Source organism: Toxotes jaculatrix, chromosome 21 (assembly GCF_017976425.1).
Source record: "Toxotes jaculatrix isolate fToxJac2 chromosome 21, fToxJac2.pri, whole genome shotgun sequence".
Taxonomy (NCBI): domain Eukaryota; kingdom Metazoa; phylum Chordata; class Actinopteri; family Toxotidae; genus Toxotes; species Toxotes jaculatrix.
Window position 1 is genome coordinate 19,841,009 of NC_054414.1, and position 12,634 is coordinate 19,853,642.

At 45.2% G+C, this 12,634-nt stretch overlaps 1 protein-coding gene across 1 annotated transcript in view; it reads left to right on the top strand.

The window, feature by feature from the left end:
• grid1b (glutamate receptor, ionotropic, delta 1b) overlaps nucleotides 1-12,634 on the top strand; it is a 297,936-nt gene that overhangs the window by 166,466 nt on the left and 118,836 nt on the right. Inside the window, exon 3 of the mRNA XM_041067268.1 lies at nucleotides 7,131-7,415. Coding sequence (XP_040923202.1) covers nucleotides 7,131-7,415 — 285 coding nt within the window. The remainder of the gene's footprint in view (nucleotides 1-7,130; nucleotides 7,416-12,634) is intronic.

Here is a 12,634-nt window from a genome sequence, read left to right on the forward strand (position 1 = left end):
TTCAGCTGGAATTCCTCTGCTGCCGTTACAGAAATCCTGTGCGTAGAATCGAACGTCTCTACCTGCTCTAACTGGACGAGCCTCCACACCACGTTTCATCACGTCATGTCTTGAAACACAAATACCGAGCTCCGTGTAGGAGAAGTCAGAGAAGTGTGCTTCTCTGACTTCGAGGACTTTACTCAAATCTGGGAGGAGACATTGGAAAATGAGGACATGGCAGCCAGAAAGGACAGTTTGCAGCTTGACTTTGACCGTTTCCTTCTCAGAGTCCGAGCTAGAAAATGTTTCAGGAATCCAAGCTTATAAACACTGCAGGGAAGCCAGCAAATATCTGACATCTGATACCCTGTCTGTCTGTCCCTCTGTCCCTCTGTCAGTCTGTCAGTCATTCAATCTGTCTGTCTGTCTGTCTGTAGTGGACTCTGACTGATGGCTGTGTCCCTCAGCTGTCTCAGTATGATGAATGATGTCCAGAGAGGATCCTGTTCTCCCTGATACATCATTACCTTCCTACACACTCCCTCTGTCTTCGTCTCACACACACACACACACACACACACACACACACACGCGCACACACACACATACACACACTTGTGGACACCTGCACATTTAAGGCTCCATGCTGTTTAGCTTAATGGCTGAGAAATGGCATTAATGCTGCCGCTGTTTAAATTCCTCCTAACAATCACCTCACCTGTGGGACTGAGGCACTCTGGGTAATCACCTGCCGTTGTAATTAAGTCTTTCTTTACTGTGTTTATGGGTCAGAAGGTGAACTGTGCAACCCTGTGCACACACACTCTGATTTCCAGCATTCCCTGAACTCCTCCATCACGAGGTAGCTGCTGTCCATCCGTCTCTCTGTCTCTCTCTCTCTGTCTCTCCACCTCTCTGTCTCTCCGTCTGTCTGCAGCAGTTTCAGGACTGATGAAGGCTTTATACTTCGCTTTTGATCCAGTCACAGTAATTTATCTAAATCTTCAGTTGCTGTGGATTCTAACTGCATCAATCAATATGAATTATATTAACACAGATCAGTGTCTGTGATGTGAAATGTGAGGCTCGTATTGACAAACCCACAGAGACGTATTGCTCTGCTCAGCAGGTGTTTGAAGCTGGTAGCTACACATTTTTAGCTTCTTTTAGATGGGAATTCTGCTCTGCATTTCCTTCAACAGCAATTGGTACACACATGTACGTGTACACACACACACACACACACACACACACACACAGAAAACAAACTGCTGTGCAAACGCAGGTGATCTGATAACATCTCTGCAGACAGCTGCAGGATGTAGGAAGCAACATGTTTTCACTGTAATGAAATTTGCGTAAACTGATCCAGGTTTAATCGTCTTGGCTCTGCAGGAGAAAACGGATCAAATGTCGTTCACAGTTTGAAAACAGCTACTTTAGCATTGACGTTCAATGGAAACCTCCAGGAGCCAAGTCTGTGTAAATGAAGAAGAAATATATAGAGGGAGATGAGAGCAGATGGAGGTTCGATGCAGCTAATGGTTTTGTTTTGTTTGCAGCACATTATCTCTGTCCAGGCCTGAAACTCATTACTGATTACAGCTTCTCCAATTCATCCAGTTGTTTGTGTGTCCGCTGAGGTTTGGACCGATGCAGCTAATGTGTAGAGACTGAAGTCAGCAGGAGCTGGTTACGTGAGACCTCTATTCATTCTGTTATTTTAAAAATGGATCATTTAGATCACAGGAAACTGAAACGCTGCATAAAACATACATAAAATATTTTACAGTCACAGCGCCACCTTCATGTGACTCCTCCACAGTGCCAACATCGGGATCGAACCCGCGACCCTCCGATCTCCAATACTGCGCCACGGCCGCCCCTAATTTTTCATCCGTTCACCAGTTAAAGTTCCTGGTGTGTAATGATCATTAAACCTTTTACGGCCTCTCAGGCGTCTATTGTGACTGTGATGTGTGTGTGATGACTGATGATGAATATTTATTTTCCTGCTCTCTTTCTGCCTTTGATTCTTCCAGAATTTTATCCTTTTTTTTTCTTTCTAAACTGTAAACTCGTGATATCAGGAAGAAAAAGCTCTTGATTCTCAGTCTTTCCCCATTAAAAGGAAAAAAGAATTACACACTCGTATGCACACACAGGCATATAAAGACAATGCCTGTAGACACGAGTATACACACACACACACACACACACTCGTCCAGTGTCCACGGGGCATTGGTTGGAGGCTCAGGCCTGGATATTGTCGGCCATAATAAAGTCTGGGTCTGCAGCATTATTATCCCTACAGGTCGTTCATTTCATCCCCTTATTAACAGAGACGCTGTGGAGCAGCGGCTCAGCACTGAGAACAGTGAGGGGGTGGTGGGTGGGTGGCAGGGGTGGTGTTGTGGTGGTGTAGGGTGTTATGGGTAATGGGGCTACAGATCCATGGAGATAGATAGTTTAATTAAGCATGAGAGAAATTAAGACCCCATCGGCCCGAGGTGAAAAATGAGCTGTGAGGGCAGAGGGAGCCATGTTCAACACAGAGAGGGAGGGGTGTGTGTGTGTGTGTGTGTGTGTGTGTGTGTGTGTGTGTGTGTGTGTGTTTGTGTGTGTGTGTGTGTGTATATATATACTCGTGTCTATTTTTCGATTTTTTCCAGGTAAAACACCTGAACGCATCAGTTTTTTTTCATTCTGATGGACAAAACTATTTATTGATGCACATTTAGCCAAATGACGAGCTGTAATCTGTCTGAAGAAGTTTAGTCGAGGAGTCGGATGGCCCGACAGGTCCCGGATCAGAGGAAGTGCTGGTGTAGACCAGCTCAGTAAATCCTCCACAGTCTGGACCAACGTTCCCTCCAGTTGGAGTGAAGCTTTAGATCATCTGGATAAAGCGCTGGCGTGTTTGCAGCCTGTCTGATTAGCTGCATTCAGCTCTTCATGCTCCCTTGTTTTTGACATTTGTCTCTGCTGGCCACCGTAGTTCTCTCTGGAGGTAAAATAATTGTGCTGTGTGTCAAAGAGCCTAATGACTGACTGCTTCTTACTCCGGCTGCTGTTAAACCTGACATCCTTTGTTTTCTGGCTGGTGAAAACTGCTCTTAACAAATGTGTTTTTCAGTCTGTTGCTCTCAGTGAGTCGAGTTTTACTGTTAGTTAAAAAGAGGAAATAAGGTGCATGTCATGGCTGAGGCTGTTATTTACATCACATTCTTTAACATGAAGAGGTTGTGGATCGTTACTGTAAAGAAAAGAAGTAATGTGTTTGCAGAAGAGAGGGATTTAAAGGTAGAGAGCAGAAGAGGACAAGAGTGAATAAGTGAAACAGTTTCCCCGTGTCTCTCTGCTTTGTCTCGTGCCAGCGATCTGTCCAATAAGGCCTTGCCTAGTAGCCCTAATCCTTTTGTTTCGTTATGCCCGCCTGGCCGTCTGTTCCACTGCCTATCGATTATCAGTGCGTCCCTGCCCTCTGCGCCACACGTCAATGAATCTCATTTCCTCTCTTATTGTGTTGCAGTAACTTAAAAACAATCCAGCCGCCGTCCTGATTCACTGAGCCAGAAGCTGTGAAAAGGTGGAGGTGAGATGAAAAGCAGCAGCTGGATTTTCAGGATGAACTGATGATCTGATACCAGTGCACGCTATATTAAAAACCAGGGTCATTTTCAACATGTGGATTCAGTTACAGATAAAGTTTTATCTCCGGGCCACAGCGGGTAGACAAGCAGAATATCTGAGGCTGTCTAGGTCTTTAGGATCCAGCTGGACCTTCGAACGACGCCTGCGTCGCTGCCAAACTACAGCCGATTAGTTCACACTGTCGACAAGTGCAAGATTTTCAAACCGCTTTTCAGAGCACCGACCGTCCAGCTGCCAGCGTGGCTGCTGGACTCAGTGAACATCCACCATGCGATGTTACAGCTGTACCACACCTACATAAACACGCTGGAGTTTAAGGTGGACTGCTGAGAGAGCTGGACATTTGAAACCAGACTAAATCACAGACATGAGAACTTGTTGGTACGAGCACCTGATTGGACTGAACACAGGGAGGCCTCTCTCCTCTGAAAGCATCTGTTTACCCACTGAAATGTTTCACAGCTGTAAGGATGTTTACGTCTCTGACACATCACGCTCAGACTGAGTCTGTCCTGAGTGTGGTCTCATTTCAAACCCGTCCCTGCATCTGTAATAGATTAAATCAGCGCTGCATCATCTGAGAGGCCTTGATATCATGCAGAGGAATTCAGTATAAATCTGTAACCCCCCGCTCAAGGAGAAAATGAATTTGCTTTGTTTCTGTGAGCTAATTTGGAAGCAAGATATTGATAAAGATCACACTAATAAGGAGAAAGGCAGAGGGAGGGAGATCTTTGTCTTGTTCCGACTCTAATGGTTTTGTCTCCCGCCGTCTGGTAGGAGTCACTCTGTCAGTGTCATTAGGATGCACAGGGAGTCGCTTCGGCTAAATATTGCACAGGCTTCATTTAGCACAGATGAAACCATGACTCACTGTGGACTCACAGAGCGACTGAGTCACGTCACAACCCAAATCATTTTAGCTGGCTGCTGAGTGAGTTATCCCAACAGCTACCGGCGTTATGTTTCTGCAGCCTCCACAGCTATTAGTCCCATTCTAGTATATTATGCTAATTGGTCCTCAGTGGTTTCAGTGGCGGACTGACTGTGAATGTTAGTCCCTGACACTCTGAGGCTCATTAAAATGTGATTGTTCTTGTCATGTGGAGAGACATCAGCAAAAGACGTGATGTGTTATGGATCATTGTTTAATTGAAGATCAGACCCTGAGCGTTACAGAGCTGGATGAAGAGCAGAGGATGCTGGGACTTTTTTTTTTTTTGTTCTTAAAGCTTCGCTGATCAGTGTTTTATACGCTGACACCGGGTCACATGACTGTGTGGTGTGACAAACCTACAGTGTATTAGCATTAACCTCCGCTCAGGTCTGCTTCTGTTAGCTGTGAGGGAGAATCCACGTCCTGACTTCCATCATGTGTGGGACTCTGTTTTTTATTAAACTGACCCACTGAGTCAGATTCCAATCTTATCTGCTGGGCTTTTAGCAAAACCACCAACTCATTTAATACAAGATTACCCGCTAAATGCTTCAGTACAAGTTCATTATCAACACTTTTACACAGGCCACATTTTTCTTATTATCTTTTAGACCATTTAACTTTTGTTGGTGGAATTATTGCCTCGTCATCTCTTCCCAAAAACTGCCAGATGCTGACGATGCTGTTCCCTTAATAAAGATGAATTTTATTCACGGCTGAATTTTGAAGCGGCTGAATGTTGATGATCTGCTCCACGGCTCTGTCCTCCGTTTGTTCTCCGCTCGGAGAGATTCAGCCCGAGTTCAGCCAAGTTTGACTCATCAAACATTAAGCGACAGCGTCCCTGCGACCAGCCAGCTGCTCCGCCACCGCAATTTCTTTCTTTCCGGTGTTTTTTCCTGGAAGTCTACCTGGCTGTGCTTCATGCTCCTCTGCCTCTGCATAAATGTGTTTTTTAACATACCCCCTCAGTCGCAGCTCACTGCTGCCCTTTGGAGTATCTCTTGACCTTTAAGTCCGGACAGATATTCTCGTACAGAGGAAGTCGGGCTCTGACCGGAGATGAAAGGCTGCCGAGAGGCTTAAACTGTGCCTGTCTGCCTGTGAGGGAGGAACACAGCAGGAAACATGCTGTGAAGAAAAACTGGTTTGAAAGTTGTTGCCTTTTAAGGGAAGATTGTACCTAAGCATTTAAAATCAAAGCAGATTATAATGTACATAATTCCCTGCACTGATTTTGACTCCAGTCAGTCAGTGAGGTGGTTAGTTAGTTATAGTAGTTGTGCACACGTTCTCAAACCCAAATGACCAAATGGATTCTTGGGCTTCATCTTCCAAAACAATTCACATGACTGCCACCACCGTGGTTAAGGTGTCGTTAGGTTGATGTCCCTGAAACCTTCTCTGTTAGGTACAGTTCAGACGGGATGCAGGACGTGTCGAGTCTCGCTGCTGAAAACTGTCCATGCAGCGATGACCTTTCTACCACATTATATTCCACAGAATCATTTAGTGGAAGATAAGCACAGTCTGAAGAGGGCAGGGTAAAGAGAGGATGGGAAGAGGCTGCTGGTCAGGGAGATATAAACACAGCTCGTTTAGGGTGTTTGAAGTCAACATCAGCAGGAGAAAGGAAGTGGTTGTGCCGCAGTGTTAATGGATGTGAAGGTTCCAGACGCAAACCATTTTTCAGCAGGCATTATGTAGGACAGCTTAGGGCACAGAGGAAGTGGAAGACGGGAGTAGATTTAGGAAAACTGCTCCTAGTCCTTCAGGAGATACGTGTCCTCTCTGAGACTGAATCTCGTGTTGGGTTTGGAAACAGGAGCCTTGTGTTCTCTGCCTGAAGAAGCTTAGATACTCTGAGTTAGCAGCAAAGGTCAGGGAACTGCTTTGGAAAGCAAAGGTCCTCTCTGTCAGGGGAATTTGGAGAGATGATTTTTTTATTAAGTGAAGTCAGACTTTGAGGGCAGAGCTTTAATTGGGCCGTGAAAACATGGATGAAGCTGCTGTTGTTGCCAGTGAATGAGTGCGAGTGAGAATAAAGATGGAGGTAAAGGATCACGGAGCGGCAGGTATAATGACGTTAGAGGTGGCGCGTTGCATAGAGACTGATCGTCTGTTCTCTTCTGGACTCAGAGACAGTTCAACAGTAGCCAGAGCAGGAGAAAACAATGGTGTTACCTGTCAGACGGTTCAGCAGATTTATCACAGTTCAGCCAAGAATCCACTGCAGAGCCCAGTGAGAGGCCAAGACTTTATATAACATTAGACCTGGACTTCTGCTGTTTGCAGCCGCCTGCACCCGTGGCTGTGTGCACTGATAAATGTCATCATAAAATGTGTTATTTAACTCCTCAGGTCACAGTTTACGCCTCAGGGTCTTAACTTGATGTCTCAGTTAAATTCAGAAGAAATCTGTGTGCTAAATTTGGCTTTATGGTCTTAATTACATTTGGTATTAATTATTTTTCCCACTAAATTAAACAACTTGTTCGTTGTGCTCGGTGATTTCCTTAAACCTTCCACTCTTTCTCCCTCTGTCTTTCCTCTCCAGCCTGCGAGCTGATGAACCAGGGCATCTTGGCGTTGGTGACGTCGACGGGCTGCGCGTCAGCGAGCGCCCTGCAGTCCCTGACAGACGCCATGCACATCCCTCACCTTTACATCCAGAGGAACAGCGAGGGGTCGCCTCGGACCGCCTGCCAGTTCAACCCGAGCCCCGGTGGGCAGCGCTACACGCTGGCCGCCCGGCCGCCGGTCCGTCTGAACGACGTCATGCTGACGCTGGTGGAGGAGCTGCGCTGGCAGAAGTTCATCGTGTTCTACGACATCGAGTACGGTAAGTGATGGACAGGTTTCAGGTTTCATCAGAGGTGATGAACGTGGTTTGACAGCCACTTACACTCATTCACTGTCTTTAAGAGCATGTAAAGCGTCAGTGAGGATTCCTCTTCTCAGGATCTTTGGCTTTTCCTTCTGTTTTTTACACGGATACCTCAGTGTTTTATCGAGTTTCATTATAGTTTCTGTGCCTGTGTATTCTTCAGATTCCAGTGTTGAGGTTGTCTTAACATTCTGTATGAGACCAAGTATCACAGCGTGGTGCCGCGGCACGCCTGATGACTCACCTGCTATTTTAGACAGAACTGAAGCAAAAAAAAAAAAAAAAAAACACACATTTGTTTTTCAGGTGGAAGAACATGAGGGTTTTTCTACCTCTGGCTATGACAGCTCCTCTATATTTTAGGTTTTTTCTTTCATGACTTCTGAATATAACCAGTCAGATTGTTTTCTCTCGGCTGAAGTTGGAAATTCACCTGGCGAACATGGTGTTAGGAAAAACTGCAGAATGATTTTCAGTGTTTTCCTCGACTGGATGTTGCAGTAAAACTTCAGAGATGGACTCTGTGGCCTGCTGTATTTGTTTGGAATAGCTTACTTGGACTGTATCTTAATGAAATCACATTAGGCTCAATGGATTTTTGAGCGTAATCGATACAGGATGGTGGCAATTACAATATAAGGATATAGACAGATGCAGGCATTTAGCCTCTCAGATACTCTTATCCAGAATGATTTAGAGTAAGTGCATCAGTAGCTGTGGGCCGGGATCCCAATCCTTTAATAACGAACCAGCAGCTCGGTGAACATAAAGACCGAAGGACAACAATGAGGCTGCAGAGACCTTTTCTTTTTCAGCAGCACGTCCTCAGACTGTGAAGAAATCCATTAATACACATTTTGAGGAACTTGGAAAATCAGAAAACTCTGCCTTTAATGTCAGACCTGGGATTTCTTGAGTTCCTCTACAGCCCGGCACCTCCTGTCTCAGGGATTGATCGGGAACATTTGATCTTCGTTGGTAAAGCCCAGGGCAATGTTCAGGATCTACACTCCCAACAGGAAGCTTTCAAGCACTTTGACTGGATTTTAACAGCACACAGTCTTTTTAAAGAGTCTGTTTAACCTTTACAAAGTTTACTATGAAGTACTGCACTGCATAGCTGCTTCAGTGGTGTCCATCAGTCGGCAGGTAATCTTACTGGTGCTCTGAAATGGAAGCTTGCAGACTTTGACCATCCCTGTGTTAGACGCAGTGCAGTCAGGATCATTAGCCTGGGTGTAGTGTGTGTTAAGGACAAGGTTGCCTACTACGATTGTTAGTCATCAGCTTAAATCAATATATCAACTAATAATCACAGATACATGGATGTAGCTCCACAGATGAATCTGAGGCATTAGTGGGAACCACAGTTCTCTTCTGTTGTTCCTTTGTGGTAAATAGTGTGAAGGTGTTCTAACCTTGTTTTCAGTGTTGGGATCTGTGCACTGATGTGTGTGCATGTTATTTGTGGGCTGGCTTTGCTGCAGCGTCTCAGTCATTGTTGCTGTTTACAGTCGTGTGAACAGACTGTAACTGACTCTAAATCATTTTCTTCCGTCTGAGTCCACTGTTGGTGCAGGAGGTGCCAGGACAGGACGTCACGGCGTCTGTTTGTCGTGTTATCCACACAAAGAAGAAACGGAAATGAACAAATGAGTCAGAAATATAAAGAAACACCACGTGAGCAGCTGCTTGTCGACATTAGAAGGATTTTTCTTTTGAAAGAGCACAGCTTTAGCTGAACTCAGCTGGGGTGAACAAACCGTCCTATCACTGGACAGGTTGAACAGATGCTGTGCTCTGATGTCAAGCTGCCCTTCAGCTCTGACACGAGCTGCGTCACGTGGCGTGGTGAGAGCTGAGAGTGAACCTCTGCTCCGGCTCCGATCAGCGGGGACTCCCTCAGAAAAGGCCACAGCGTGAAGCGCAGACTTCGGCTGTGACTGCAGGAGCTGAACAAATGGACCAGACCCTCGAGGATCTCAGCAACTGATGATGTTACATCTGACAAAATGTAATAACATGAGCTGGAGAGGGAATAAAAGCAGAGAAGACCATTGGATTTGAGGGTTGAAGACAGGCCATCATCTACGGGGAGTAAAAGTAATATACAGTAAAGCCTGTCGCTCAGAACATGTGTGAAAAGTCAGAGAATTGTTTTAAAACCGGAAATAATTCAATACAAAAACGTAACAAAGCTTCCAGGTGATGGAGGCATTTCCTCTGCCCTGTTAATGAAGTGCTGTGTCACTGTTTGAGACACTGATGGAAGTGACCACAGGTGAAATGAACCCGATCAGAGTTTCTCTGGTGCATCGAGGAGCTTTCTAATTTTAACGAGTCGTAAAGGAGTGGTTCACCAAAATGACAGGAACATTGTCTTTCATCCTTCGAGTTGTGTCTGTTGCCGTTCAGGTAGTTTGGGTTTTATGTGTCCTGGTTTTGAAATATACTCAATTCAAGCGGGTGAACTGGATTTCATTTGTGTTTTTCACAGCACAGAGAAATTGAATCTACTTCCTGTTGAATAATGGCCTTCATAAAAACTGCTGACAGTGTGTTCTGCGGATTATCCGAAGTGAGAGGGATATTGTTTCTGAAAACTGCTGTTGAATTTTAACACATCGCTTCTGTGAGCACTAAGAATTAAAATCCATTCACCTGCATTGTAACAGGGTGGCAGTAACCAGTGGTTTTAAAGGCCCTGAAAAACCCCATCCTGTGCGGTGAGAGTGCAGCAGCCTGAGATGGAACCGATCAAACTGCTCATTAAAACAGATTCTGCTCTTCATCTTTTCTGATATTTTCTGATATAGATAAAGGGTGGAGTTAACTGCCCCTGGCAACATGTGCCACAGTTTGTGTGTTGGCTGCAGATGACATGGATGGGATGGATGCGTCACACTGAACAGCAGAAAAAGACAAACTCAGACTATCAGCCTTTGTCTTAGAGCTGGATCACACCGAACACATCCTGTCAGCATCAGTTAACTGCAGGAGCTTTTCAATGGGCTTGTTTTCAGTGTAGTTTAATTGTTAAATGCAGCTGAAGCGATCATTTCAGAGGTAATTGGCATGAGTCTGTCGAGGATTGTGATTTGTGATCGAGACACGCTGCGCTGCGTGATCCCAACGTACCACTTACCAATCAGTCGAAGCAGCGTCGGGTGTGTGGAGTTGAGCCGAATGTGTTTAGACTGGGTTTGTTTTCACTGAAGCAGGATTTCATTCACTGCATGTTAATCATCTTTACAGAGACGGGTCCTGGGTGTGTGTTCTCTCTTCTTGAGGGTTTGTGTGCAGGCACCGTTGTGTTTGTGTGGCACACGTTTTATTTTGACTTGTGATTCTGGGTTTTGATTTGAGAACTTCGTGTGGACATTTGGACATTTTGGACAAAACGTTGATGTTAAAGCTTGAAACTCTGGACGTTGATTTAGTTTCAGAGCTCAGCTTCAGTGTGAAGATGCTTTTGATATTGAGGTTTTTCTGTCGCTCACCTTGAAGTAACAGGGAAACTTGTTACCCGCTCATGGACAGTCAGTTGTGTGATTTCACGAGTAGCTGCTGAGGTTTTTGGTTAAAGTGACTGAGCACTCGTCAAAGCCCCTGAAATCTGTAACCAGCTGTTTCACCAGCCTGATGTGTGAAGGTCCAGCGTCTCTGTGGCCTGTATCTGAGACTGTATTCCTTCAGAAATGGATTTTGGCTGATGTTTCTGCTGATGACACTTGTGTAAAAGCCCATTCAGCATTGGTTCTGTCAGTTATTCATATGATTTTACAAAGGCTCCTCATCACCATCCAGCTTCTATCGCTTTTCCATTCAAACTTAATTGTGGCAGGGGGCAGATTTGGTTTGTTAATCCACATATAAGAAAATACAAACCTCCTCTCTGGACTTAATCAGACAACATTAACGATGTGGTAGCTCTTGTCTCCCTGTTGACACTAATCCTCTCTAATTCCCATCAGGCTGTTTTCTCTCATCTATTCCTTCTTTGTTTAAGATGTAGAATTTTCATGGACTTTAGGTAAATTAAACCCACTAATCTCTCTGGATTCAGATATGTTTCATAAACACATTCTGCATCAGACACAGTTCATGCATTCACATGTATGAGACCGTGTTTGAACACCCTGACCTGATGGCACATTACTGACACATGTAATGACTTTACTTGAATGCAGGAATAAAGGATGAAGATGATGAGGATGAAGGACAGAAAAAGACAAAGAAAGAACAGACTTTGGTCCAAGAGTTTAAGGATTTCCTTTTTTTTGAAAGTCGACTAAACAAACCACAAACACATTAAAGTTAGAAGATGAGTTTGGACACCAACTTTGAACGATGAACACTCTAAATCTTCTAACTCCTCGTCGTTCTCTTTTTCCCTCTTCATCTTCATCCCTCCGTCCTCGCTCCGTGTGATGAGCGAAGCCATTATAAGTGCGAGCCGAGCAGGAGGCCCATTTATTCAGATTACAGGCTCATTGTTGAGGGATACGAGGAGCAGATGGGCTTTTCGGTTTGGCTGTATGGCTGAGTCCGTGCGGACCGGCCGGGACTGTCACTCGGCTGTGATGATGATTAAAGGAGCTCCTTGGTTTCCCTCCGTCCTTCTTTACTCCTCCATCCCTCTGAAACCTCCTAGCTCGCAACCTTCCCTGCTCCATGTTTTAAAAGGGCAATAAGTAAGATGTTTGCTGCCTCACAGCACGAAATGACTGTAATATATCTATGGGAGGATGTTGTTCGACACCATTAACACACAAATACACAGAGCCATTAGCATTTAGGACATATTCAAAGGCTCGTTTGAAAGCCTGAGAATAAGACAGCAGCTCTGGAGACTGAGGAGACTTTGTCTTTAGAAGACATTACTCCTGGGCTTTGGATGGGGGCGCATGCTGTGAGGTGTGTGTGTTGGGGGGGGTTCGCTATATAGAGTGAGAAAACTCAATAAAGGTTAATAAAGGTCAATAAAGGTTATTGCTTCCTTTATGGCCTTTTAATAATCTCTCTGTCATCAGACAGTGTCCTCCTCTCCCGCTGTGACCCCCCCCCCCCCCCCCCCCTCCCCCCACCACTCCTCCAGTTACCTGCATTGGTTATCACGTACTGCCTCCCACTTCCTCCTCCTTTCACCCTCCTTTCACCCGTCAGCCTTTCCT